The 27,453-nt window shown below is 51.5% G+C and overlaps 1 protein-coding gene across 3 annotated transcripts; it reads left to right on the plus strand.

The window, feature by feature from the left end:
* FXYD6 (FXYD domain containing ion transport regulator 6) lies at nt 1-27,218 on the plus strand. Of its 3 annotated transcripts, none has more exons than XM_027082207.1 (8): nt 1-141; nt 21,438-21,500; nt 22,096-22,131; nt 22,252-22,326; nt 22,937-22,973; nt 23,761-23,810; nt 24,353-24,403; nt 25,986-27,218. In XM_027082207.1, the coding sequence occupies exons 2-7, from the start codon at nt 21,443-21,445 to the stop codon at nt 24,379-24,381; spliced, it is 285 nt and encodes a 94-aa protein (XP_026938008.1). In that variant the 5' UTR covers nt 1-141; nt 21,438-21,442; the 3' UTR covers nt 24,382-24,403; nt 25,986-27,218. The 3 variants fall into 3 exon arrangements, with proteins under 3 accessions (XP_026938008.1, XP_026938006.1, XP_026938007.1); XM_027082205.1 differs by having other exon boundaries at nt 11-141; nt 22,093-22,131; XM_027082206.1 differs by lacking the exon at nt 1-141 and adding an exon at nt 14,872-14,931 and having other exon boundaries at nt 22,093-22,131.
* Nucleotides 27,219-27,453: the final 235 nt, after the last annotated feature.

The raw sequence follows: 27,453 nt of genomic DNA on the forward strand, positions 1-27,453 counted from the left end.
GCCCCAACCCTTCCCAGCAGGGGAGGCGGGAAAAAAAAGAAAGCCTCGCCCACAGCCCTGCCCCCAGCCCCGCCGCTCCCAGGCTCCTCTGGACTCCGCGCATCCTCCTGGGATTGTCTCGGAGGGGACCGCGCCGTGCAGGTAAGTGGCTGCGGTCGTGGCAAAGTTGGGTTCTTCTTCCGGAGAGGGAGAGAGGCTGGGGTGGGGACAGATCGCGGGGCGCCGGGATGCTGCCAGGGTTGGTTTGTTTCGGTGGGTGTGAGCGGTCCTCGCCGGGCAGCTGCCGCCTGGGCCGCGGAAACCGGGCAGGGGATGGAAACCCGGAGGTGGTCGTCGGAAGAGAAGAGGGGCTGCCGAGGGGAGGCAGGCCGTGGCGGTGGGAGTGAAGGTGTTCTGGAAAGGGGCTTACCGCTACCTGGAGCTTGGGGCTACGGTTTTGGGAGAAGGGGAAAGGGCTGCTCTCCGCTGTGTCCAGGGGGTTTTCCTTTGTTACTTGGAAGCTTGGACTCTTTAAGTGGAGTGTGCGGAGGTGAAGAGAGGGAGGGGGCCGGCTGTGTGTGTGCACACATAACCATACAAAATGGAACTTGCTGGCTCGGTGCTTGGGGGACAGGGAGAGCTGGGGCTCGGCAGTGGGCACTGGGAATGGGGGCAGATAAGGAAGGCTGATTCCAGGGCGTGGGGCTCATGAGAGTGTCTGCATCAATTTTCCTCTCCTCTCGTCTAACCAGTCCTAGCTTCTTCCAGGGGGCCCCGACCGCCCCCCCATTCCCTCCTTTCCTGGTACCCAGCCCTCTTTCCCCAGCAGGGCTGGCCCTGGCACAGCCTTCCCCATTGTGTCTCTTGGGCTTCCATGGAGACTTGGAAGGGCCGCCCGGAGCTACTGGCGCTCGCTTCTGGGCTCTTACAAGTGGCGGCGGGTAAAGGGAGCACCCGACGGTGGGAGCCGGGAGCAGCCACACTGGAGCAATGGGCCTGGCTAGGCCCCTGCTGCCCACCTCCAGACACGGTGGGCTGTGGCTGCCGGGGCTTCTCGCCACGAATGGGGCCTCTGTCTCCACTTGCTTTGTCTCCTTGGCGTTGTGCTCTCTGGCTGGGCCCAGATTTCCAGGTTTGGAGATGGATCAGTGGGCAGCCCACGTCCTCTGTTGAAGGATCCCTCTCTGAGGGCCCAGTACCCTCATACTGTGTATGTGTGGATATGTATATCTGTTTCCGCAACTTAGCCTTTTTCACGTGACCTGCCCGGTAGTTGCCATAGAAACCCCTCTTCAATTCTCAGCCTCCCTCCTTTTCCTGCCCATTCTTTACCTCCATATCTCCTCCCCTCCCCCCAACATGGTTGCCTAGATACTGGTTATCCCTGACTTCTCAGAGTAGGAGACCCTGGAGAGCTAGCTAGCTCCCAGCTCAAAGTGATGTGGCCCCTACCCCATCCAGGCCCCCCAACACACAGTACGCATCACAAACACACCCCAAACATATGCACACTTGCCACACCACCTATACACTCACACACATACCGCACATCCTACTTGCCACACACACTGCATCAACACACCACACACACATATATCATACCACACGTACACCACACAACACGCCGAATACACCATACATATACCACACCACAACACGTCACCCCCAATGCCACACGTACACCCTGTCATCGCACGGTGTGTGCTTTCACACATACCAGCAATAACATCCCATTGCTTCCCCAACACACACGCAGTACTTCTTCGCAGTAGGTCTCTGGCTGGAAGAGAGAGGGCAGTTTCCTAGCTCTGTGCCAAGGAGCATGTAGGGGAAGGCTCAAGAAGGCCAGAAGGAAACACCTCCCCAAGAACCCTGCAGAAGAAGGTGGAGAGGAATGCACTTCCAGATGTCCTCAGAGGGCAGCCCCTCTCCTAGGAGCTAGATGCAAGAGGCTGGGCATGGACCAGAATTTAAATCTCTCCATGGCAGCTTTCTACCTGCCGTGACCCTGAGAAAGCCTGAGGCTCCTGGCCCCTCCTAGGAGGCTGGACTCTGCTGCTGAGGCTTCCTGCCTAGCAGAGGATCAGGCAGCTCTGGAACCAGCAGAAGGCTCTGAGCCTCCCCAGAGGAGGGAGGAAAAGTGTGACTGTGTTTGGAGAGCGGAGAGCAGAGAGTGGAGAGCGGAGAGCAGAGAGGGCAGGGAGAGGAGACAAAGCCTGGATGGGGGCTGGGAGGAGAGGGGAGCCAGAAAGAGGAGCCAGGTGAGTGTAGAAAGTGTAGGTAGGGTGATGGCAGGGAGGAGGTCCAGGCTATCCTCCCTCCCCCCAGGTACACTTTCCTGCTTTCTCCTTGGCTCCGCCAGCCACATCTGTGCATCTAGGAGAGGAAGTGGGTTTGCAGAGGGCTCCTGGATTGCCAGGGCTTTTCTAAGACCTGTCGCTTCTCTAGGGGTCCTCGTGGTAGTCACCGGAGGCAAGGGTCTCCTTCCTGGCCGCCTTGTGATCTCTGGACTGACTTAGGCCCCATTTCATTCAATTATTCAAGGAATTGTTTTAAGTACTTACAATGTGTTCATTGCTAGGGCCATGAGGGTGAGAAGGAAGACACAGTCCCTGACCTCAGAGTCCTAGATTTCTCAGAGCCGGAAGGGGAACATCCAATCAGGACATCACGTAGATGGGGAAACTGAGGCTCGGGGTCACACACCCAGCTGTGGCTGAGGCCTCTGACTCTTTAGCCAGGATTTGTGACCCCCATACTTCCTGTCCCACATCACTTGCCTTCTTTTCTTTATTGCCAGCAATCCTCTGGGGACCAGGATCCCTTTCAAAGTGTGGGTGCCCTAGTGGGTGGGGAGCCTGCTCCATCCTATTTTCTGGGAGAATGTGGCCTGGAGAGGGGCCAGGAGGAGCACTTCCCTAGACCCTGGAAACTCCCCACAGCCATAGGAAAGCCAGCCCACCAGACCCCCCGTAAGTCAGAGCCCAGCCCTGTTGGACCTAGCTGGCTGCCATCTGGGTGGCAGACTGTGCCAGGCAGCCCCCAGGACTCACTGTCTGACAAATCACCCACCAGCTTCTGCCTGAACACCCTGGAGGAAGCAAACCAGTCATGACAGGCACAGCCCCTGGAGGCAGAGAGCCTGTAGCAGAAAGGCTGCGAACTGGAGACAGACCCAGGTTGTAGTCCTGGCTGTGCTCCAGGGGGAAGTGCATTCATGCCACAGATATCCTTTAGGATGCAAACGGGGTTTCTGGCAAAAGTCAGAAATGGTTTAGACTGATCTCAAGCAACTGAAAGCCTCCACGATTTTAGACCTCTGTTTCCACGTCCGTCAGCAGAGGGGCTAGATTTCATGATTTCTAAGGCATTTCTGCCTCCTAATTTTTATAGATTGTACAGTCTTGAAAGAGATCCCTTTTCTCTCCGGGTGCCAAACTGTACTCATGATTTCATAACACAGGGTTGTAGCTGAGCTGAGCAGGAAAGGGGCTGGTCTCCGGTCACTCCGGAGAAGGCCTCCCCTTTCACCCTGTGGGCCAGGAGATGCTGAGGAAGCTCAGACTGGGCTTCTTTCTCTCCGGCTGCAGTAGCCAGTCCCCCTGGACACCATGTGCACCTGGTCTCTTCTGCCAGGATGAAAACTGGGGCTGGGTGGAGTCTTGGGAGATGTGGTCTCTGGAGAGGATGAGGTCCAAGGCCATCATTTGCTGGGTCTATGAATCCTCTGGACGGAGAGCCTTGGACCAGCTGGAGAGCATGACGGGAGGTGCCGATCAGGGTTTTCTGTCTCTAATGAGAAGCAGGGTGTCTCTGGCCAAGACAAAAGCTTGGGACCAATTTGGCATCATCTTCTCTTCTCTGGAATGGGAAGGAGGAGGGGCCCTCTGGCCTGGGAAAGTATGAAGTCAACTTGGAGCTCACACAGGAACACGCTTGTTACAAAGATGCGAGGGGGAGCGGGGCTGGGGCCCTGGGAACCAGGCTGGGACCATGGGAAGGTGGCTGCTGAGCGCAGAAGATCTGATCTGAAGCCAGGGATGAGGGAGGATCTAGTTGGAATGACAGTGCCCCCCATGCAGCTGGAGGGCAAAGCCAGGCCTGGGAAGGGACAAGAGGTGAGGTCTTAAATTCATACAAGCCATGCCTTGAACAAATGTTAACTGAGTCCCTCCTCTATGCCAGGCCCAGTGGGCTTCCCAGGACCCACAGAGCTGTGAGAAAGTCAGATGCTGGTTTCATTCACCGGAGCCCTCCTGCACCGGTAGATCCATCCATTAGCCCTGTCCCTCCCTCTCTCCCCAGCTGACCTTACCCGCACCTCCCCTGGGAAGGCCCTGCAACGTCCTTCTTCAACAAGCAGGGCTCCACGCTTGCTCGTGTGTCGCTCACACTGGCACACACTCTCCCCTTCTCACACATACGTAATCTCCATACCTAACACACAGGCATGAGCTCACAGGTTCCCGAGCACCCTCTCACCTCACCCCGGTGCAGTCTCTCACCCAGACCATTGTGACCGCCTCTTCCCTTCCACTTTCTCAGCCCCCATCCTTTTACCACTGACCTTGTGGCCCCATATGTCCGATCTCTCCATTGCCCTTTTTTTAAAAAATTTTTTTTAAAAATTATTTGTTTTATTTATTTATTCATCTTTGGCTGCATTGGATCCTCGTTGCGGTGTGCGGGCTTCTCACTGCGGTGGCTTCTCTTGTTGCGGAGCACGGGCTCTAGGCACATGGGCTTCAGTAGTTGTGGTATGTGGGCTCAGTAGTTGTGTCTCACGGGCTCCAGAGTGCAGGCTCGGTAGTTGTGGCACGTGGGGTTAGTTGTTCCGTGGCATGTGGGAGCCTCCGGACCAGGGGTTGAACCCGTGTCCCCCGCACTGGCAGGCGGACTCCCAACCACTGCGCCACCAGGGAAGCCCTCCATTGCCTATTAATGAGGACAGGTACTTGGCACTGGCCCTCGAGGCTCTCAGGAACTCGGCTGCAGCCATCGCTCCAGGCCCCTTCTCCAGATGGTCATCCTGAGCCTTGCACTTCCTACCCTCTGCCTCCACTCAGGCCCTAACAGGAATGAGCTGAGTAGGGGGTAGCGGCCTTTGGAGACGCACAGACTTGGGCTGTAATCTGGGTGCTGACGCTTCCTAGTTTTCTTAACTCTTCTAAGCCTCAGTTTTCTTATCTGTCAAATGGGCATGAGGTTTGAGCCAGGGGTAAGCTATGTCAAATGCTTCTTGGTGCCCAGCATATGGTAAACACTCAGTAGATACTAGCTGCTATAATAATAACAATAGTAATAATAATGACACATGGTTATTATTAAAATGACATTGTTGTTGTTATAGCATCCTTTGAGGCTTCTCTCCAGTGCTCATTCTTTCAAATAGCTTTTCCTAATTCCAAGTAAACAGACAAGCTTTCCTCTTCCTGGTACCCGTGAAATGCTCGGTTGATTCTTCCCTTAGAGTACACGCCTACTGAGCCTTCATTTAGCTACTTATGTCCACACCTGCTCCCCACACCTGCTCCCCATACCCGCTCCTACCTCTTCAAAGGCAAGGTCTGTTTTTTGCCCCAGACGGGGCCTGGCACAGTGTCAGACATGGAGAAAGCCCAGAGACCATCTGTGAACTGAACATATGTGGGAAAAAGTCCTCACCCACCAGGGCACAGTGAAAGCCCACTTGTCCCTCTAAGCTCTCTCCCACCTGTCACTGCTACCCAGGTACCCACCACACATACCTGAAGGATACATTCCTTTATGTCCATGTGTCATTTCAGTCTGCCTGTTCCTTTGGTAGAGTCTGAAAACTAAGAGTCAGACCCTATCGGAGGTCTGGAGGTGTTTAAGGGCTGAAGGCGATGGAAGGAAGCTTATTCATCACAGCGTTTTGGTGATTGGGGCTTGACGGAGACCTGGAGAGCTGGCTGGAGGAGGTGGGGGCAGGGGAGCACTGAGAAAGTTTTAAAATTCCTTTAAAATTCCACACAGATCCTCAAGTTATTCTGGGCTTAGATTGGATTATGACTAAAGGCATAATGATACTGAAGCATCCATTCATTCAGGCATGGGCATTTACTGAGCAGCTACTATGCAAAGTGTTGGAGCTTCAGAGATGCCTAGAATGTGCCTCTGCTTCCAAGGAGCTCACAGTCTGATGGGAGAGACGCACATGGTCGTGATGGTGGTACCTGGAGACAGGCGTGGGCCTTGGCTCTGTGGGAACTGGGGCAATGAGGCGTGTGGCAGGAGGGAGGAGACAGTGCATTTCCCGAAGCAGAGGTCGGGTAAACCTCCACGCAGGCGACGGGACCAGGTTGGGCAGGTTTCCAGGTATGCAGGCCCACGGGTCAGGGTGCATCCCTGTGTCATTTCTACCCTCAAGACAACGTGAGCATAGACAAAGTGCCCTGTAGGTTCAAACGCGCCTCCCGGAGCTGTGCTTTCAGAGGAGGTGGGCTGTTGAGCGGAGGCTGGAAGGGGCAGGGACTGTGGTCTGGCTGTGGGCAGGGTTACTCGGGCCTGGCCCCTGGGCCTCTGGCCGCTGCTCCGAGTTTCTGTTTCTGCCGCTAGGACTGTTCGTCTGGCCTCTCTTGAATGGGCCTTTGTCAGTAGGCTGCCCACCATCCAGACTCCCCAGAACTGGACTGAGATCCCCCGGGGGGCAGGGGCGCGGGCCCCTGGGCTGGCAGGTGGCAGGCATAGTCCCGCTCCCTTACTCACTCTGGACAACTGTATCACCGGCCTGTGCTGGGGTTGGCCGCACAACGCTGCCCTGTGTGCCTGCCTCTGAGGGCTGTTGGGACAAGCCCACAGGGTGATGTCTGGGATGGCGCTGCAAAGACGGTCATAGTCGGCAGTGATGGGGGAGGGGGAAGCAAGGCCCTCTGACCCTGCTGGTGGGCCAGCTTCAGGTCTCTCCAGGGAATCTTTTTAGAAACCAGGCCTGTGTTTGTGATTTGTGAATTCAGTGTGTCCGCTTCTAGGGAAAGGGTCTTATTTCTTTTTGTGGTCAGGTCTTTTCTTCCTTTGCCTCAGAAGTAATCCCACATTAAAGATAAAGGTGCCTCCGAGTTAAAATAGTAAGTTCTCTGTACGTGATAAAGCAGTTTTGTCCCTCCCATGCCCCCTGTGCAGCCAGGTTGGATTGGGTCTGGGCTTACGGAATGGGAAGAGCTTTGAGTCATGGGGACCAGCGGGCCCAGCCTCCAGCCTCCCAGCTGTGGGGTGCCCTCCTCCCTGAAGGAAGGACGGTGGGGCAGACCCAGGGATGGGGCTACACAAGGGGGCCCTGCCAGGCCTGAGGGCCCTTGTGATGAGAGGGGCCTGGTAGGAAGGGGCCACCCTGGTGGGTGTCAGCAGCGATGATGGGGGCCAGAGGCCCGGCCCTGCTTGTAAGGAGGTCCAGCTGCCCTGGGGCAGTGCAGGGAATTCAGTAAAGTGACAGCAGCCACTGTGAGCCCCTCGGCCTGTGAGAATGTCACCACCCTCTGCTCTCTCCTGAGTCCCAGGCTTTGAGTTCTCTCTGCTCTTCAGCCCTTCTCTGGAATTTTATAGTTAGGCTATTAAAGAGAATAATTTATGTTTATGCTTATTTGATGAGCGTTTAACATGCAAATCAAGGGAACACGTTGCATGTTCCTCTGAAGGGTACAGGTCCATCAGCAACCTCTGGTTGGACCCAAAGCACTTGTTTGAAAAGGCAGCTCTAAAAGCCTTTGCTGGATTTTGGCTCTGGTCTGACCCAGAAGCCCAGCCCCTATCACAGAAACATCAGACACCACCAGCAGAGCACAGGGCTCCACACCGCTTGCCAGGAAGGTGAGCATGTGTGGTTGGGGAGCTGTTTTGTTTTAAAATGAATTAAAAATTTATTAAGTTATTTTTAATAGACTGTTTAAAGAAAAATTTTAGATTTACAGAAAAGCAGAACAGCTAGTACAGAGAGTTCCAATATAACCCTCCTGCACAGTTTCCCCAATTAATGTCTTACATTAGTGTGGTACATTTGTTACAATTGATGAAATAATATTGATATATTATTATTAACTAAAGACCATGCTTTATTCAGATTTCTTTAGTTTTTCCCTAAGGTCCTTTTTCTATTCCAGGACCCCATCCAGTTAACCACATCCCATTTAGTTGTCGTGTCTCCTTAGGGTCCTCTTGGCTGTGACAGTTTCTCAGACTTGCCTTGTTTTTGATGATCTTGAGAGTTTTTGAAGAGGACTGGTCGGGTATATCGCAGGATACCCCTCAATGGGGATTTAGCTGATGTTTTTCTCGTGATAAGACTGGGCTTATGGGTTTGGTGGAGGAAAATCACAAAGGTAAAGTGCAACTTTTATCACATCAGCACGATTCATCACTGTCGATGTTGACAGCGCTGGGTTTCCAGTCCCTTTTAGTGCCCCCACTTCAGCAGGGTTCCAGGGCCTGGTGATCAGAGCTGTGTTTTCCACTCCTCGAGACAAACATCGATCTGTCAACCAGCACTCGCTGGCTGTCTGCACCGCCCCAGGTCTTACAAGTTGTGGAGTAGCACAGAGAGCTTCCAGGCAGGAGAACCTTATTAAAGAGAGCATTAAACCAGAATGTGCTGTGTGGCAGATCAGTGCTAATGACAGGTCACAGGCTGGAGAAAGAAAGTCAGCCCGTGGGCTGGAGTGGCAGTTGGACAAAGACAGCATTTTTCAACCTTGGCTACACGTTAGAATGAGTGGAGAGATTCTAAAAATTACTGATGCCTTAGTCCCACCCCCAGAGTTTAGAATTTGATGGGACATAGTTGATCCCCATTATTATTATTATGAAAAAGCTCTCCATGTGATCCTGAGGCACAGCCAGAGCTGAGAACTGGAATAAACAGGGGAGGGAAGGGCATTCTAAGTGGAGGGAACAGAATATACAACGGCCTGGAGATCAAAACACGCGTGGCAGGGGATGGGAGTAGACCATCTTAGCTGAAAGTAATGGGAGAAAATACTGAAAGGATAGAAAGGGGATAGACTTAGAGGTATTTATATGCCAGAATAAAAAGTTTTGATTTTTTAAAAAATAAATAGAATACGGAAGCACCATGATACACTTGAGTTTGGGAGAGAAGTGATCAGCATACCAGCAGCCCAGGGGCGCAATAATGAGGGTCTGAACTATAGAGCAAGCAACGGGAGAGAAGATGATAGAGATAACGCAGGAGTCAGCGTGGCTGGGACTTTGCCACCGACACCACATGGAGTTCGGCAGGCGGGGAGGAAATCCTGTGAACTCAGTTAAGACTGTAAGCTCCGTGAGGCAGGGACTGTGTTGCTGCAGCTCCCCCAGTGATGACTACGGTCCTGGGCAGCAGTAGGCCATCAAGAAATGTTTGTTAATTTGGTTACTGGAAGGATAATGATGCCACTCTTTCCAAAATTACACCTTGCTCCAAAATTATCCTCTCTTCTCCACCAATTTCTCCACCTAAGTGCAGGCGGATCTCAGCTCTTTGGAAAGCAATCTGATTAAATAACTCAGGCCGAGATATAAATAACTGTTAGGAATGTAAGTATTTACCTTTTAAACGAAGCATTTGGTTGAATTAAGAACTCTCTCCTTGGGAGAATGTTGTGGGCGTGGATATATTTTTGAGTAGGGGTGGTCTTTATTTCAATTCTACACCCTAATCTAATTCTGAACCATACCAGAAGAGAATGGGATCTGCAGCTTGGCAGTCTGCTCTGAAAGGCTGTCAGTTGCTGGGCTGGTAGTTCTGTTGGCATCCCCTGTGAGCTTAGCTCCAATGGACAGGATGCCCTACAACTGGTCTGGGATGCTGTGTAGCTCCCTGCATAAATACACGGATGTTCTGCTAGGCAGAGAGCATCAGGGTGCCCAGCAGCTGCTGTGGGGAGACTGGGGAGGGAGAGAAGAGAGCCCGTGGTGGTGCCGAAGCTCAGCTGGGAGCAACGGGAAGACCTGTGAATAGCTGGGGGCCAGCGATGGCTGAAGGATATGCCAGGCCTCCTCCCGCCTCCTGAGGGGCTCCAGGGTCCCAGCCTTCACATCAGTCGTAGTAGACAGAATAGAGTTGAGCAGGAAACTGTGAAAGGGAAAAAAATGACATAATACATGCCAAAGTTAAATAAAGCTATTTAATTTTATTTGGGTTATTCTCTCACACTGGTTTTTCTCCCCTGGCCTGGGTAAGAACACTCCCGTCCAATGAGCCCTGCATGGTCTTGGGTCAAGGTCAGCATTGTGACTTCCCTTAGTCCCCATGCATTGCCACATGTGCCAGGGAGGCAACAAGGAAGAGTGGAAAGGGCCTAGCATGTGGCATCCACAGAATTAGGAGCCGATGCCAGCTGTGCCATTGTTAGCTGTGGGGCCTTGAACGAGGCAACGTAACTCGGAGCCTCACCTTCTCTAATCTGTTAAATGGCAATGATATCCAACATCGCCTGCAGTTGTGATGTTCCTTTGAGCTAATGCTTGTGACGTTGCCTGGTGAGTCGGGTGTCTTACAGATGTTTGGTGTTATCAACATCACCACCATCACCCTCATCATCCCCTTCAGCCACCGTGGGCAGGTAGCAGGAGCAGGGTTGGGGGGAGCGTACACAACACCATCGGTCCCCCTTTGTCTTAACGACAGCCACAGGTACACTCGAGGGTCTGGGGCTGTAGGACAAGAGTCTCTGAGCTGATATATCTTGCCTCAACCTCCCTTAAATCCAAGAGGCAGGAGGACCAGGGTGCACAGTATCCCAGTCTAGCAGAAGTCTGCTCGGCCCTGCCCAGCAGGCTGCTTGGACAGCAGAGACCCTGTGTCTTCCACTGGGCAGCTGTCCTACAGTCAGGGAGGGGGATGAAATGTCTTCTCCCAGGAGCTGCAGCTGTCCGTTGACTCTCCTCCCCACGCCCTGCCCAGGGGCATTTTCCCTTCTCTGCTCTTTGGAGCACCCGTGTGACTGGGGCAGGCAGGGTATGGTGGAGGCACACAGGCAGCCAAGGATGGGGGCCCAGCTGGGGCCTCATGGGGAGGGCGACAGCGTGGAGCCTTGCTTGATGTTTCTACAAAGCCGATTTCTTTTCTCAGCAGTCTCCGCCTCTCCTTGCTTTGTCACCGTGTGCATCTCTTGCTCAGTTTCTGCTGGGAGCCCCTCCCCTTGGCCAGCCTCCGTTCTGTCCTGCAGACTCTTCCTTTCTCTTCCCTTTGCCTGCCTGTCTCGCACTTCTCTTTGGGCCCCTCCCCGTTCAGCCGCTCTTCCTCTGGGGTTTCTTTCCTCTTCTGTCTCAGGTCCTGTCTTGCTTCTGTGTCTCTTGGTAGGGGCTCACCCATGTGGCCCCGTCCCTGCTGTCCCAGGCAGATCTGAGCTCCCCACGCCACTTGTTGGTGGCCCTGGGTGATGCAGCCTGTTTTTCTGGAGGCCAGTGGCTCTGGGGAGCCTTTTGCATCTGTAGAGCCCTCCTCTGCCTGCTTCCTCTGCGGGCTGAGGCCTGTCCCCCGCCTGTGTTGGGAAGTGAAAGGGGGCACCCGGGGCCTTTCCCCAGCTGTGTTCTCTGTATCTCTTCCCCATTTCCCAAGAGAAGCTAGATAATAAAGGTGGAAGCTGAGGAAAGGGTTGGGGGGATGGTGATAGAATCAACAGTTGACACTTAAAAAGCAGTTGGTATTTACCATGCAGAGTGCTCGGCTGTGACATGGTATCTCTTCATCGCAAATGACCCAAACAGCACTGCATCTGCCTGGGGGCAAGGCAGGGATTACCGGTTCATAGAGCCGGCCGGCCTGTGGGATGGGCAGAGCAGCGCTGGGCTGAGAACAGATGAGCTGGAGCACGGTCAGCCAGTACCCTATCCCCATCTCTTCTCCCTGCTTCTCTCCCACGGGCTCTTCACCTGTGAGCTGCTGCCTGACTGCCCCCGCCAGATCCCCCCACCCCCAGATTTCACAGCTTGGCTGCTTTGACCCTTCTTCCCTTGCCTCCGGACGATGTGACAGCCCCTGGGGGAATACTGAAGTCTCAAACCCAGTCCTTTTAGCAACAAGGGAGGGGCTGTGATTGGCAGCCCCCAGTAGACCTGTAGCTTTGGAGTGGGGGAGGAGCTGTCTCCCCTCCAGAGGGGAAGGTGTGGGCAATTAACTGTGCATGCACAGAGGCTGGTTCATCTAATCCTCCCAGCTCCTGAGATGCCTGTTATTGTTCCTATTTTACAGTTTCAGAAGCAAAGGCTCTGAGAGGTAGAGTGACTTGTTCAAGGCCCCAATGCCACCGGGTGGCAGAGAGGCAGGATGGTGGAGTGGTTCAAAGCGAGGACTCGGTTTGCAGGGCAGAAATAGAGGCACAGATGTAGAGAACAAACGTATGGACACCAAGGGGGGAAAGTGGCGGGGTGGTGGTGGTGGGATGAACTGGGAGATTGGGATTGACATATATACACTAATATGTATAAAATAGATAACTAATAAGAACCTGCTGTATAAAAAAATAAATAAAATAAAATTAAAAAAAAAAAGCGAGGACTCGGGAGCAAAGACTTTAGACAACTTGCTTACCCTTTGTGTCCTCAGTTTCTCCATCTGTATAATGGGAATGATCAGAGCCATTTCCTAGAACTACTGTAAGGATTGAATGAGTTAGTACACGTAAACCACTTAGAACGGTACTTGGCATGCCATGAATGCCTAATAAATATTAGGTATTCTTATCACAGAGCTTCACAGTTTACAAAGAACCTTCACATATATTATCTCACTTGACCTTTGTAATAGCCTTGGAGTGGGCAGGGGAGGTGGCTGATCCCCCACTGCTCCCGACACCATGCTGTCACCTCTGACCTAATCAACAGCATAAATCCCATAATCTGTTACCAAAAAAAATCACCCTCTCCAGTGAACAGCTCTCTGTCCAACAAGGGAATAGAAATTCTCTTTCGGGGGTGAGCTGGCAGGCACTGTCCATGCTGCTGTCCATACTCTCGTGAGTATGTATGAAGCCAACAATGTTAGAGGGCTTGGTTGGTAAATGTTCACCCAGAGGCAGGAACCCCTCTTTGCAGAGTTCATTTGATTCTCTCAGGGGGCTGAGCCTTGCAGCCTAAGCCCGCTGGACTGGGACAGGAGTAAGGAACAGAGTGGCAGTTGCTTGGGAGGTAAGCCCTCTGGGAGCAGCAGTGCAGGTGGCCCATCATGGCCCTTTGCCCTGAGTGGGTGTGAGCCCTCCCCTGGGATGTGGGGCTGGGCGGGCTGGAATCCAGGACTCACAGCAGGAAGATTACCCTTCCTACCCCCAGCAGGGAAGCAGACTGAGCTGGGCAGAAGTTTGGGATCCAGCTCTCGCTCCCCAGGGGACTGCTCTTCCTCTGCCTCAATTTGTTTCCCTTTAAAATGGATTTGATGGTAACACATATTTCACAGGCTACTTTTAAAGATTAAATGAGAATGAATACTTAAAGTAGCAGAAATAGCACCTGACCTGTATGCTGTTTATCGTGATTATTATTATCATTTCTTATATCCAATCCAGGCCCCAAGCTAGGCTTCAAATATGGGCTTCCCATCCCAGAGTTTTCATTTCCTCTCATTTCCGCCAGGGAATTCTCCCAAGATGGTGTTCTCATGGAGAGCCCAGGAGCCTGGCAGTGCTTCTCTGCTCCCCGCCTCACTGCCCTCGTCACCCGCATTCCTAGAGGTGCCGTGTCTTCTTTCCTGGCTCCGGCTGGGCTGCCCGAGGGCTCTCAGGCATTGCTCAGCCTTCCCTGCTGCCATCACTGTGCTCCTCTCCTCCAGCCCTGGCCCGCCCACTGCCCAATCCCAGCAGACCAGAGCAGTAGGCAGGGGCTGGAGGCGTGGGTTCTGGGCCCGGCTCTGCCCCTGACTAGCTGGACGAGTTGGCTGCAGCCCTCCTCTTGGGGCCCCAGTCTCCTCAAATAAAAAGTAAGAGCTTTCATCTCAGTCATTCGAATTCGCTGGCATTCTGTGATTCTAACTCCGTCTGGTAAACCTCAGATCTTGGTTATATCCTATTTATATACAGTGGAATTTTCTTTTCACCAGCTTCTTTGTCGCAAAGGTTTGGATACGTCATAGGCTAAATCATACAATAACGTGTCTAGGGTAACCTGTTAGCCTAAACGTTGGGGCTCGGGCATTCTGTGACCCCATAAAAGGCTCCCTTCTGGCATGTGCTGTCTGGAGAGGGGGTCTCATCTTTCTCTGGGGATCCTGCCAGTACCCAGGCCTTGATGATACCCCTGGGCATGTTTTTGATGGGCTGAACCCAAAGGAAGGCAAGCAGGTGGGATGGAAGGGATGGGAGGTGAGGCCTTGGGGGCTGAGTGAGACAGAGATGAGGATGAGATAATGATGTTCCACTGTCATTTGGAGCCTATACATTTGAAAGGGAGGTCATTTCTGAGTTATTTTCACAATAGAACTGGGTATTCTGATCTACCTCGCTGCTGCGTGTAATCAAAAATAACATAGCCTGATGCTGGATCATCAACTAGTGGCTTCTCTTTCTGAACAGCTTTTACCCAGCAATTATGTGAAATTATGTGACTCAGATGGAAAGATAATCACCGGAGAAACTCTTCTGATTGCTTTTCTCCTGCACATGCAGAAAAGCAAGTGTGCAGACAGCAGAAAGATCAGGGAGGAAAATTAACATGGATGTGCTATTGCCGCCCAACGTGTCAGCTGTTTACCAATGTAGAGATAAATGAGAGTATGGAAAGGAGCAGAAAAATGAATGGAAAATCAATCCTTTCTCAGGAGATGCTGCCGAGGAAGCAAAATGTGACTGGTTCCATTTTGTACATGGGGAGGATGATCTGAATGATCTAGAGTTCAAGACTCCCCATCTAACAGTGATGATTTCGCCAGAGCCCCCTCCCAGGGAGCCAGGTCCTCAGGCACCCCCAGGTAGGGGGTCCATGACCTCACATGCACGGGAAGCTAAGGTAATATTCCCGAACGTCCTCTCCCAGCTCCACCCAATTCTGCCTTGCTTTTCTGTCTTCCAAAGATCCCTCCCTCCTTTCTTCCATCTACTTCTTAAACTCTGTGGCCTGGAAATGAGATGTACCACTTCTACCACCTCTTAATCTCCCCCTCCCCCTAGCCAGCCCCAGGCAACCCAGCTTCCTTTCTGGGATAAAGGAATGTGTGGGAACTGGGAGGGTGTAGGACACAGAGGGGCAGCTGTGTGGGAGGGAGGGAAGGCAGAGAGAGAGTCTCTGGTGCATCAGTGAGAGAAAGGCGTTTTGTGTCCCGTCAGAGGCTCTGTATGTGTACATGGCCACTCGACTCGAGGGCAGTGCCAGGGGTACCAGCGGGATTTTAAAAAAATGGGTGTGGGGGTCCAAGAGGCACCCTGAGGAAGCTTGTGCTGAGGTGTGGCTGGTATAGTCCAGGCCTGGGCAGCAGTTTGACCGAGCGAAGTTGGTCCCTTTTCAAATCTGTAACAGTATTTCTTTCAGCTCACTGTAACTTGATCAGGAATGTTTTCTTTAGAATACAAAGACAGGTCTTTACTCTTTAGCCTGGCATTCAAGATCCTCTAGAGGCTGTCTCCCAAGTGTCTTACCAGAATTCTCACCACCCACACCCTCATGCTTTACACAACCCAATTATTCACTGTTTTGGAAGGTATCTTACTCTAGAAATGGCAAATACTTTGCAGATGGCTGTCACGGCCCCCTCCTGCGCTATGTAGACATTACTAATGGATGAAGGCCCTCTCTCCTGCCCCACTTCATTCAGAATCCTTCTGAGGAAGCCACTAAAGGTGGCCACTTTTTTTGTTTTGTTTTTAATTTATTTTTGGCTGCATTGGGCCTTCGTTGCTGTGCGTGGGCTTTCTGTAGTTGCAGTGAGCGGGGGCTACTCTTCATTGCGGTGTGCGGGCTTCTCATTGCAGTGGCTTCTCTTGTTGCGGAGCACAGGCTCTAGGCACACGGGCTTCAGTAGTTGTGGCACATGGGCTCAGTAGTTGTGGCTCAGGGGCTCTAGAGCACAAGCTCAGTAGTTGTGGCTCACGGGCTTAGTTGCTCTGCAGCATGTGGACCAGAGCCCTGGACCAGGGCTCTAACCCATGTTCCCTGCATTGGCAGGCGGATTCTTAAACACTGTGCCACCAGGGAAGCCCAGGTGACCACTACTGAATGAAGTACCTTGAGGTTCCACTTGAACCGAACTTGAACTTGAATACTATTTGTTATCCCCGCTTCCCATTTTCCCTTCTCACTGCCTTTGCTCATGCTGTGTCCTCTGCCAGAATGCCCTTCCTCTTCTCTCTTCTTACCCCTGTCCATCAAAATCCCATCCTGCTTTCAAGGTTCAGCTGGAATGTCAACTCCTCCATGGAAATGTCCCAGGTCTCCTGTTGTATTCCCTGCTCCCCTTTTCCGTGCCCTGCTGGCTGAACCTTGAATGTAGTCTCTGCCTTTTGTGAAGCTCTCTTCACATTTGCTGATACACCAGAGCCCTCTGCTTTCAAACCTTGCCGCCCTGTCCTGTTCACCTGCTTATCCCTTGCAGAACCCGCTATCGTATAACCCCGTCTAGGAATTCTGTGTGTATGTGTGTGGGGGATTAACTTGAACGTGAGCATCTATGGAGGTGATTGGGGGGAGCTGAGGGGAAGGTGTAGCAGTGACTAGTGGCCTGGAACCCTTGATATGTGTCCTTCCTACTCCCAGGAGGGGCCCTGCTCGCCTAATAACCCCTCTCCTGGCTAGAAGAAAGTCCCAGCTGCTACTCCTGTTCAAGGGGAGGGGATTACACAAAGGTTTGAATACTAGAAGGTTGGAATTATTGGGGATCACATTAGAGTCTGTCCACCCGAAGGGTGAAATTATAAACAAAAACTGAGTTTACAACTAATAGATCTTCATTAAAGAAAATTCTAAAAGATGTTCTCTGGGAATTAAGAAAATGGCTTGATGGAGGTCTGAGATTCAAAAGGAATCACGAACAAATGAGTTAGTAAATAAGTTGTATTAGTTATCTGTTGCAACATAACAAATTACCGCCAAACTCAGTAGCTTAAAACAACAAACGTTTGTTATCTCACACAGTTTCTGAGGGTCAGGAGTCAGGCAGCAGCCTAGCTGGGTGGTTTTGCTCGAGGTCTTTGATGAGGTTGCACTCAAGCTGGCAGCCAGGGTGGCAGTCAGTGAAGGCTGGAGAACCTGTTTCCAGGCTCACTTCCGTGGTTCGTGGCAGGCTTACTTCCTAGTGGGCTTTTGAACTGCGGCTCTCAGTTCTTTGCCACGTGGGCCTCTCCACAGGGATGCCTGAGCATCCTTAAGACATGGCAGGTAACTTTCCCCAGAGCAAGCGATCCCAGAGAGAGAGAGAGCAGGAAAAGAAAGCTGTGGTGCCTTTTATATCTAATACTGGAAGTGACATATCAGTTCTGCCATATATTATGGGTCACACAGACTAACCCTGGTGCACTGTGGAAGGGGAGTATACAAGGATGTGAATACCAGGACGTACTGGGGGCTCGCTTGAAGGCTGGCCACTATACACGTGGTTGAATCTAAACAAATGTTCTTTCCAAGAAATAGAAACACTAGCGTCTGTTTCATAGGATTAAGAAAAGAACTGAAAATTGGTACAGTAATAGCATATATATCATGAAGGGGGTGATTTGTATTTTTCAAGAAGAGTATTGTACCTAATAACTATTATACATTTTAACTTTAGACTTTTAAAATCTTTGTTAAGTTGAATACTGTTTTGGTCTGTTCAGAGGCTGCTATAACAGCATACCATAGACTAGAAGGCTTATAAACGATAGCGATTTATTTCTCACAGATCTGGAGGCTGGGAAGTCCAAGGTCAAGTTGCCAGCAGATTCAGTATCTGACGAGGGCCTGCTTCCTGGTTCATAGACAGCGTCTCCTCACGGACCCCTCACATGGAAGAAAGGGCAAGAGGGCTTCCTGGGGTCTCTTTTAGAAGAGCACTAATCCCATCACGAGGGCTCCCCCCACTCATGGTCTAATCACCTCCCAAAGGCCTACCTCCACATACCATCTCATTGAGGATTAGGTTTCAACATATGAATTTTGGGAACCCAAACATTCAGTCTATAGAAAATACAAATGGTAAAATTCCAAAGGTAACCACTAAAAGACTAGAAATAACTTGTGTAATTTCTCAAGCAGTAGAGGGAGAAAATGAATAAGAAAAAAAAAAAAGTCGAAAGAGAAATACACATAAGAAAAGTAGGGAAGAACAGATGGTAGAAATCAGACCAAATATGTCAATAGTCACAATAAAGTTGAATGGAGTAAACTTGACAGTTAATAATCAGGTTGAATTTTTAAAAATCTAGCTCTTTTAAGATAGAATGCATAAAGACACAGAAAAGTAGAAAGTAAAATGGAATTTAAGACAGGATCCCTATATAATCCTAAAAGGTCCAACCCACAGGACAATATAACAGTTTTAAACTTTCTGTTACAATATTGTGAGAAACACAGGGATAAATTTATATATCCTTCCTCACAGTGGCAGACTTTAAAGCACCTATCTCAGTTTTTGGTAGGTCACACAGTCAAAAACTGAGAAAATATATAGAAATCTAAATAACACCATTAATAATCTTAATTTAATGGGCATATAGAACTTCCCAACAATGAAGGAATTACGCAGAATAATTTTTGAAATAAATAACCATATACTAGATCATAAAGCAAGTCTCAGTAAATTTCAAGGTATCTATATCCTACAGACCACATTCTCTGACCACAGTGCACTTGTTAGAAGTCAGTAACAAAGGCAAATTAAAAATTACTATACATTGGGACATTTTAAAAACATGCTTCTTAATGCACAGGTCAAATAAATTATAATGCAAGTCTAAAGTGCTAAGAACTAAACGATAATCAAAAAGCCACATTTCAAAGCTTATATTTGGAGTGAAAGTGGCACTTAGAGGGTTATATAGTCTTTTTATTTATTTATTTATTTAGGGCTGCGTTGGGTCTTTGTTGCTGTGTGCGGGCTTTCTCTAGTTGTGGCGAGCAGGGGGTACCCTTTGTTGCGGTGCGTGGACCTCTCATTGCGGTGTCTTCTCTTGTGGAGCACGGGCTCTAGGTGCGTGGTCTTCAGTAGTTGTGGCTCGCAGGCTCTAGAGCACAGGCTCAGTAGTTGTGGCATATGGGTTTAGTTGCTCCATGGCATGTGGGATCTTCCTGGACCAGGGCTCGAACCCGGGTCCCCTGCCTTGGCAGGCGGATTCTTAACCACTGTGCCACCAGGGAAGCCCTGGTTATATAGTCTTAAATGCTGATATTAGAAAACAAGAAAGGCTAAATATTAATGAACTAGGCATCCAACATAAGATAAATCTAAAGCAAAAAACAATAGAATAAACTCAAAGAACCTATAAGGACATGTATTTTATGATACTTTTATATGAAATGTCCAGAATAGGCAAGTCCGTAGAGACAGAAAGTAGATTAGTGGTTGTCAGGGACTGGGAGAAAGGCAAAATGGGAAATGACTGCCAGTGGGGACCCGCTTTCTTTTTGAGATGATGAAATGTTTCTTAGTGCTGATGGCTGCAGTTTTCTGAATATACTAAAATCATTGAATCATACATTTTAAAAGGATGAATTTCATGGTATGTGAATGGTATCTTAATTAAAAATTTTTTTTTGAAGAAGAGCAAGGGACTGATTAAAAATATATATTCAGGGTACTGTTTACTTTTGGGAGTAAGGCAGAGGGATGGGTTGGAGGAAAATAGAAGTAAATGTAGCAGTACGTATAAAGTTCTAGTTCTTAAGTTACTTAATGGGTGTTTCCTTTATGTTTCATTACATGTGTGTTATATATATATATATATTTTTTAAATTTTATTTATTTATTTATTTACCTATCTTTGGCTGTGCTGGGTCTTCGCCTCTGTGCGAGGCCTTTCTCTAGTTGCGGCGAGTGGGGGCCACTCTTCATCGCGGTGCGCGGGCCTCTCACTGTCGTGGCCTCTCTTGTTGCGGAGCACAGGCTCCAGACGCGCAGGCTCAGTAGTTGTGGCTCACGGGCCCAGTTGCTCTGCGGCACGTTGGATGTTCCCAGACCAGGGCTCGAACCCGTGTCCCCTGCATTGGCAGGCAGACTGTCAACCACTGCGCCAGGGAAGCCCACATATATTTTTGTACATATAAAATGTAATATGAAACTTAAAAGAAATACAAATATTAAATGAAGTAGCATTGAAGGCAAATGACTGCCTTATGAGAAACGCTCCTTGAATTGGGAGTCCAGAGTTCTGGGTCTGTGCCTTGGCCTGACCCTGGATGGAGCTGTTCTGACCTCTGCTGGCTGGGAGGTGAAGGGCAGCTGGGGGCTGCTGGCTGCGGGGCCGGAACGGAATAGGGCGTGAACCGACAGAGCAAGCATGGTCCTGGCCCCTAGACAGTGTGCAGGGGGTTAGGCCGCTGCCAGTCTCACCCCACTAAGAAAGAGGAAGCAGCCTTGGGCTTTCGTGTTTCGGGTTTCATTCCCCTTTCCTCTCTGGCTCTTTACCACATTCCTTTAATTAAGCCCAGGAATGAGGTGTGTGTAACTGCACCGAAATCCATCCCTGGGAGGGACCAACCGGCCCTGCCCTCTGCCTCCATCCAGGGGCCACTGACCCCAGAGACCAGGGGCTTGAGCTCACGAGCAGAAGTCTCAGGCCCTTTCTGGGGAAGGAGAGACCAGGGCGCCGATGCTCAGAGAGCATGTCTCCGTGCTCCCTTTGTTTAATCAGACCACCTATCTGGAGGATTATGAACTAAAGTGTATAGGAAGAGTTGACCTGGGCACTCTGGAGGTGAGAGCGTGAGGGGTACCTTGATGGAGAGCTGTCAGCATTTCAGGGTTTACTCTAAAGAGTCCAGGAAACAGCAGGCCTTCCTCCCCAACCCCTGGCTTACCTGCCCCATTTAATCTGATAGAAAGAAGAACTTCCGCCAGTGGGTCTCAGTTGTAGGGAACCAGGCCAGAAAGTCCCAGACATCTTAATGAGCTAGAGATGGCCACATCTCTAGGTGGCCCAGAGAGGAGGACACAGGTGATGTGATCTCCCAAGCCCTTGGGGTTTTATGACTTTGGCACCAGAGAGGCAGCCGGGCAGAGGCATTCCTGAGCTGCCTTGGGATCCAGACAGTGCTACTCGCTACCATGATTGCCCTTTCACCTCCTTAACCTCAGCCTCTTCACCTGCGAAATGGGTTAGTCACAGTGCCTGCTAGTTGAACTGATTCTGTTGTAATTGAACTCATGCATGCAGAGCACTCCATAAGGAGTCTATAAACGTCAGCTGCTTTGGCTCTGTTGTCTGACCTCACACCGTGTGGAGAGAGCTCAGAGTCGGGGTGGGAATCCAGCTGGGGCCCTCGTCAGGCTGAGGGTCGGAGTGGGGAGTCTCCTACCCAGAGAGTCATTTTCCTCCCTCCGTCCCCAGACGCCATGGAGGTGGTGTTGCTCTACCTGTGCGTCCTGCTGGCCCCGGCGGTCCTGGCCAATGGTAAGTACCCCTTTCTGGTGGAAGGTCCAGGCCCTTTGGGACACTAGGGTTGGGGGGCTCTCAGGTTCTACATGTCTGACCAGCTGTCCCGCCTTTAGTCAGCAAAGAAAGTCCTGGAAGGCAGCAGCTAACACAGCCCCTATTCCAGCCTGCCCACCTCTCCCCATGGGCTCCAGACCTCAAGCCCACCAGGTCCCTGTAGACTTTTAACCTGAACTTTGGGAGTCAGCCTTGTACATCAGTCTCTAGATTGTGCAAGTCACGTGTCCTTCCGTGGTCTTAGTTTCCCCACCTATAACAAGAGGAAAATAGACCCTGCCTTTTGATGATGACGTAAGATACAAAGGAGCAATAAATGTGGATGTTGTGAATGCAGACTGATTGGTGCTCTGAGCTGCACCTGCCTTTGGCTTCTAGGCTGGCCCTGGCAGGCAGGCCCACCCTTCCGTGCTTCTCTGGGCATCTCTGCTTCATGGGCCCTGTTTCCCAGGAATTCCTTTGTGGGGAGTGAGGCCTGTGAGACAGGGTAGGATATTTGGGAATCAGGATGTGTAGCTGTCTCCCCCTTGACCACACCTGTTTGTTTTTCTAGCAGCTGAGCAGGAGAAAGAAAAGGACCCTTTTCATTATGGTGAGCAGGGACGGTGACCCTGGGTGGGGAGGGGGAGGCACAGCCCCGTCCAGGGGAGGGATGGACATGCTCTCCCTGGCCCTTCTCCTCTTCCATCTCTCACTCTTGTTCCCCTGGCAGACTACCAGACCCTGAGGATCGGGGGATTGGTGTTTGCTGTGGTCCTCTTCTCGGTGGGGATCCTGCTTATCCTAAGTAAGTTTGTTTGTTCCTTTGTTCACTCTAAGGGCAGTGTCTGCAGCTGTGAAGTGAGTGGGGAACAGTGTAAGAGACTGGCGGTTCTCTTTCCTGGAGAGGGAAGGAGCCTGTCTGTCTTCCTAGTTATCTCCAGGGCCTAGTACACTGCTGGGCACATAATAGGTGCTCAGTGAAACAGTGAAGCATGAACAAAATAAGTGCTCGATGAAAACAAGCACAGATACGAAGGGGCGGAGGTGGCTGTCCCCCTGCTGTCTGTATCAGGGCGCGAGTGGGGGAGTCACAGGAGAGGAGACAGGGGCTGTCTTTAGAGTGCTCCAAGGGGTGTGCCCCTGCGTGTGTTTCCCCTCGTGAGCCTGGGCTGCATGGAGCTGTCTGCGTTTACATGGTCAAGCAGACAGTGGTGCTGTAGCCATCCAAACTGCTGACGGTTGAACCTTGGCCGCCAAAGAGCCCTGCTCCAACCAGGGATCGCCGCATGCAGCTGTGCAAACCGTGCAGTGCCCAGGAGTCGGGGCTGCTGTTCGCACAGTCTCACAGACTCACTGGGCAGCTCTGCTGTGGCTAAGCCAGGACATTGACCTTGGATGGTTTCTTTGCTTTTCAGGTCGTAGATGCAAGTGCGGTTTTAACCAGAAGCCGCGGTAAGGATGCCATGGCTGTGGACATCTGGGGTGATGACGCTAAGAGGGGACAGGGAGGGGCCTGTGGTGTGTGACCCCAAATGAGTGTGCTTTTGGATTCTTGTCTCAGAAACAGGCTGTGTGTGTTGGGGTAGAGGTGGAAGTTTTGAGGATTGTCAGACAGTCTTTGGGGCGGAGGAGAGGTCAGAACATCAAGGGTTAGCCCATCCTTCCTTTTTCTGATGTATGTGTGGGGTGGGGGAAGGAGGAGAAGATGCTGGATCCTTGTCTGGAGGCCCTTGAGTTGGGCTTGGGAGAAGGGAAGCAGAGGGCCTCCGGGCCTCTCCTGAGATCTGTCTCCTCTCTTCAGGATTTGTGACACTGCCCTGTGGTCACCTGCTCATGAGGTTCTTTGAGCTTTGTGGAATGTTGGGGTTCCTTTCGCCCACCCTCTACCTCCACCTAAGGGCACAACCCATTAGTCCACCATGGTAACCCAGGGCAGCGCTGGACCTCAGGAGTCCAAAGTCTGTGGCAGGACACAACCCAAGACCCCATGCAGCCCTAGGCCATCTCTTCCCAGTACTTAGCTCTCTCAGGGGCCGACATTGAAGGGTGCCTGTAAGTTCCCCTGACTACATCCCCTTTGGCCCTGGCCTCCCCCGCCCCATGAGCCCCATGGTGGGGAATGATCCACTATGACTTGGAGGAGAAGGATCCTAGGGCCCTGCCCCAGCAAGGTGAGTGGCGATGCTCTCTGGGTTTGCCCTGGAGACCTCTGACGGGCTTGCATTTCATCCTCTTGCAGGGCTCCAGGGGACGAGGAGGCCCAGGTGGAGAACCTCGTCACTGCAAATGGTGAGTGTCAGGACCACCCGCCCAGGTGGGATGGAGGGAATTGGCAAGGGTTCTCCTACAGCTTGAGGGTCGGGGACGGTTGCCAGGTGCCGTCGTCTCTTGAGAGCTGGCCGGTCAGACGTGCTTGCATAGTGCCAGAGTGGGGGGTCCCCGGGGCCTCTGCTCTGCCTCGCTCCCTCCCCTCCACCAACAGGCTGCTGCTCCTGACGGCTGCTGTTTACAGGGAATCTTCTTAGTGTTTGGCATGATACAAAGTGCTTCACTTCTCATTTAATGGGCGCACAGCCCCTGGGGTAGGCGTCGCTCTCCACATTTTACAACCAAGGGACTCAGAAAAGTTAAGGAACGTGCCAGGTTCTCTAACAAGCGAATAACAGGACAAGGATCTGCCCCAGGTCTGTCTGACTCGAAATCCACATGAGTCACCTTTGCTGTGCGGGTCAGGTTCCCCCCAGAGACAGGCACAGTCACGGCTGCGGCAGGGGGTGGCCTGCTGGGGTGAGGGGTTCATGCACCACCCTCCATTCTGGTTCTCTTTCCAGCAACGGAGCCCCAGAAAGCAGAGAACTGAAGTGCAGCCCTCAGGCACAAAGGTAAGATGCTGTCTGCCTGCAACTTCCTGTCACCATCACTGTTCTGACTGAAGTCCGGCCGAGGAGTCATCAGGGAAGAACTGGGCTAGCTCTTGCAACGCGCCCAGCTTTTATTATGAGCTGTGCTCTCAGGAGGCTCATGTCTGAAGGGTGATGAGACAGACGGATTGAAACCTCCCAGGTGTACCACACACACGCAGAATGAGCAGTCGGGAAATAGAGCTTCCGTAGCAACCCAGCGGTCAAGTTGATAGGGTGCCATCCTAGCTACCATGTGGGCATGACTTGGGAGAGAATTAGTCAGTGAAATACTCCTAATATCAAAGTAGCATAAAGACAATGGCTTTCAGTGATGATTCAGAGAGTACCTTCAGGCCGCTTTTTAAAGTTAACATTTTATTTTTAAACTTTCCAACCCTACGTAAAAGTAGGGAGAATAGTATATGACCCCCCCCCATACCAGCATTATCAGTTCTTGACGTTTAGGGGCGCTGTTTTTAGTTCTATTTAGTATCCGTTTCCATTGTTCATTGTATCAACAGTAATGCAGGAAAGTAATAAATGCTTTACAGTTTTCAAAATGCTGCCACAAACACAAACTCACTCAAGCCTGCCAGAAGATGTAAGAAGGACAGGTAGGGTTTAGCCCCATTTTACAGATGAAGAAACTGAGGTCAGACAGAGTAGCCATACATATAGTAAGTAACCGGCTGGAACTCGAGCTCAGGGCTTTGTAGTTGAGTGCTGCATCTCACTACACCCCTCTGCTCCTGCCCGTCTCCCTTTATAACATACCCTGGAATATACTGGGGCGTGGCGGGGATCAGTCTTCTATCAGCTCACTTCTGCCTTTTTTTCCACACAAATAAGGGATATACTTTATCCTAAATCGTAAGTTAAAGGAGATTTCTGGATGTAAAATGCCTGACACACCAGCTTTTACCATCACGGTAATAACACAGGGTACTTGTGGAGCATTTGAATTCTTTCCTAAGGGTGGGCAGAGTGGCGCTCATTACCTCCTGTCTTCTAGCTGGGCCTCGGGAAGGTTAAAGATGCCTCAGTTTGACGTAGATCCAATCCAGGAGGCAGGCATCCCAGCTGCAGCTCGGTGTTCTGTCTATGTCATGGCAGCTGGCAACTCGGAATCTGGGGAGCGGTGTGGGAAGGCTCCAGGGAGAGAGCCTTGAGCCAGCAGTTGTCTTTTTTTTTTTTTAACTAGAACTTCCTCGGAAACCCTGTTTTCCTGAGTCTCAGGACTGTGAGCGATTCTTGGAGGTGTCCTGAGATAGAAATCCCGGGTTTAACAATTTCCTTTCCACATCTACCAGGTTCCATCCCCCTGAGAGAGCCCTTCTCCTGAGCTCCACGCCCTCCTCCACCTTCATCTCCTGGCCCTGCTTCTCAGGCTCGTCCTCCTTGACTTGCTGAGAACAAGGCACTCAGAGTGGGTCTCATCTTGGGAGTTTCCGTGGGCAGAGGGTCTGTCCTAATTAATGGCTGGGAGACGAGCAGGTAAAGAGTTTTGAAAGGAAGCCAGAGTTTCGTTTTAATTTAAATTCTCTCTCACTTCAACCTCTAGAACCTGAAGGCAGCTGCTTGAACCTTTAGATGCAAATTCTGATGCTTAAGAAAACCGGCCACTTCAGCAACAGATCTTTCCCCAGGAGAAGCCAAGAACTTGTGTGTCCCCCACCCTCTCCCCAACCCCTTGACACCTGTCCTCAACTTGATGATGCAACCCCTGCCTCCCTGCCGCCTGTGGTCTCGTCCGCCTCCTGTGACGTGTGTCTGTGTGTGTGTGTGTCTGTCTGATGATGTGGTCTTTGTGGCTGCTTGTTCGTGGATGACATTGTATCTTAGTGAACCTGGCCCCACTTTCCCGGGCAGGAGCTGAGCCATGTGGCTGTCAGCTCGTCTCTGCTCTCCATGGCCCCATCACCTTCCACTCCTGGGAGTCTGCTTTGTCCCTAAGAGGCCAGTTCCTTCTCTTGATTTACGGGTGGATGGAGGGGTTGGGCACGGGCGGAGTCTCCGATCGGCTTGGGACTTGGGAAGGTTTACATCACCTTCGTGATCCTTCTACATGGCCCGTCTTCACTCCTTTTATAAGAACCTTGCTTCCATATTTGTCCCTGGACCAAGTCTGTTCTGAGGTCTCTTGGCAGTGGGAGGTTCCCAGCAAGGAGCCGATGAGCCCGCTTTGCCCTGGGGCAGCTACACCCCTTCCCTGGTGCCCATCTGCCCCACCTTACTCCGCCCCTGGGGAACGTGCCCCTTGCATATCTTCTCAGCAATAACCCCATGGGCTCTGGAACCCCACCCCCTTCTCCAGCCTTTCCTGCTCCCAAGATGCCCATCTATAGCCCAGCTCGTCTGGACTCAGACTCCTGTCCCTGGACTGAGGCTCTGTCAGGTGATGGCTGAAGGGGTGCATTCAGCTGGGGCCGGTGCTCTGGGGAGGGGCAGCTGGGAGAGCAGGGGTCCTTTGCTTCTCTGTCCACATCCCACTGGCCAGGCAGCAGCGGGGGCTCCTGCACCCTCTGCTCGCCTGTCGCCGGCCAGAACGGCAAGTGCAGCGGCTGTGCTGTGGGTTAGGGACCCGGCAGGGCTCCGCACAGCCCTGCTGCAGGGGGAACAGCACGAGGTCGAAGCTGGTGAAGAGAGTGGAAAATCAGACCCCGCCCCTCCCGCTCATCGTGTTCTCGTGGAAACTAACCAAACCGTGCCGCTGTGACCAGGACTGCTGTTCTCTGTGTCGTGATCTCTCCTCAACAACGACGAAAAGGAATAAAATACCACTTGTTTCCTAGTGGCTCTGAGGTGCTTTCCTTTCTGTGAAAGAACTTGAATATTTGTAGGGTCTGTGGTGCTTGAAGGGCTAAAGGGACCGTGTCCTCGGTCAGAGGGAGGAGGTGACAGCTGCAGGGCCAGCTGGGAGGTGTTTTATTTCCGGGGGTGGGTTTATCTCCGCTGCTTGACCACTTAGCTCCTCCCCTGTTTCTCCTCGTGCCTCCCCTTCCTTTCCCCTCCTTTACCTGCACCCCTCC

The sequence above is a fragment of the Aethalodelphis obliquidens genome, unplaced genomic scaffold, assembly GCF_003676395.1.
Source record: "Aethalodelphis obliquidens isolate GAN/ISIS:26980383/991018 unplaced genomic scaffold, ASM367639v1 scaffold46, whole genome shotgun sequence".
NCBI lineage: Eukaryota > Metazoa > Chordata > Mammalia > Artiodactyla > Delphinidae > Aethalodelphis > Aethalodelphis obliquidens.

What these genes read in the sequence shown, in the direction of transcription:
- FXYD6 (XM_027082205.1), top strand. Translation starts at nt 21,443, where the DNA reads ATGGAGGTGGTGTTGCTCTACCTGTGCGTCCTGCTGGCCCCGGCGGTC. An exon ending in GGGGATCCTGCTTATCCTAA is followed by an intron (nt 22,327 to 22,936) that starts GTAAGTTTGTTT and finishes TTTGCTTTTCAG; the next exon opens with GTCGTAGATGCAAGTGCGGT. An exon ending in GGTTTTAACCAGAAGCCGCG is followed by an intron (nt 22,974 to 23,760) that starts GTAAGGATGCCA and finishes ATCCTCTTGCAG; the next exon opens with GGCTCCAGGGGACGAGGAGG.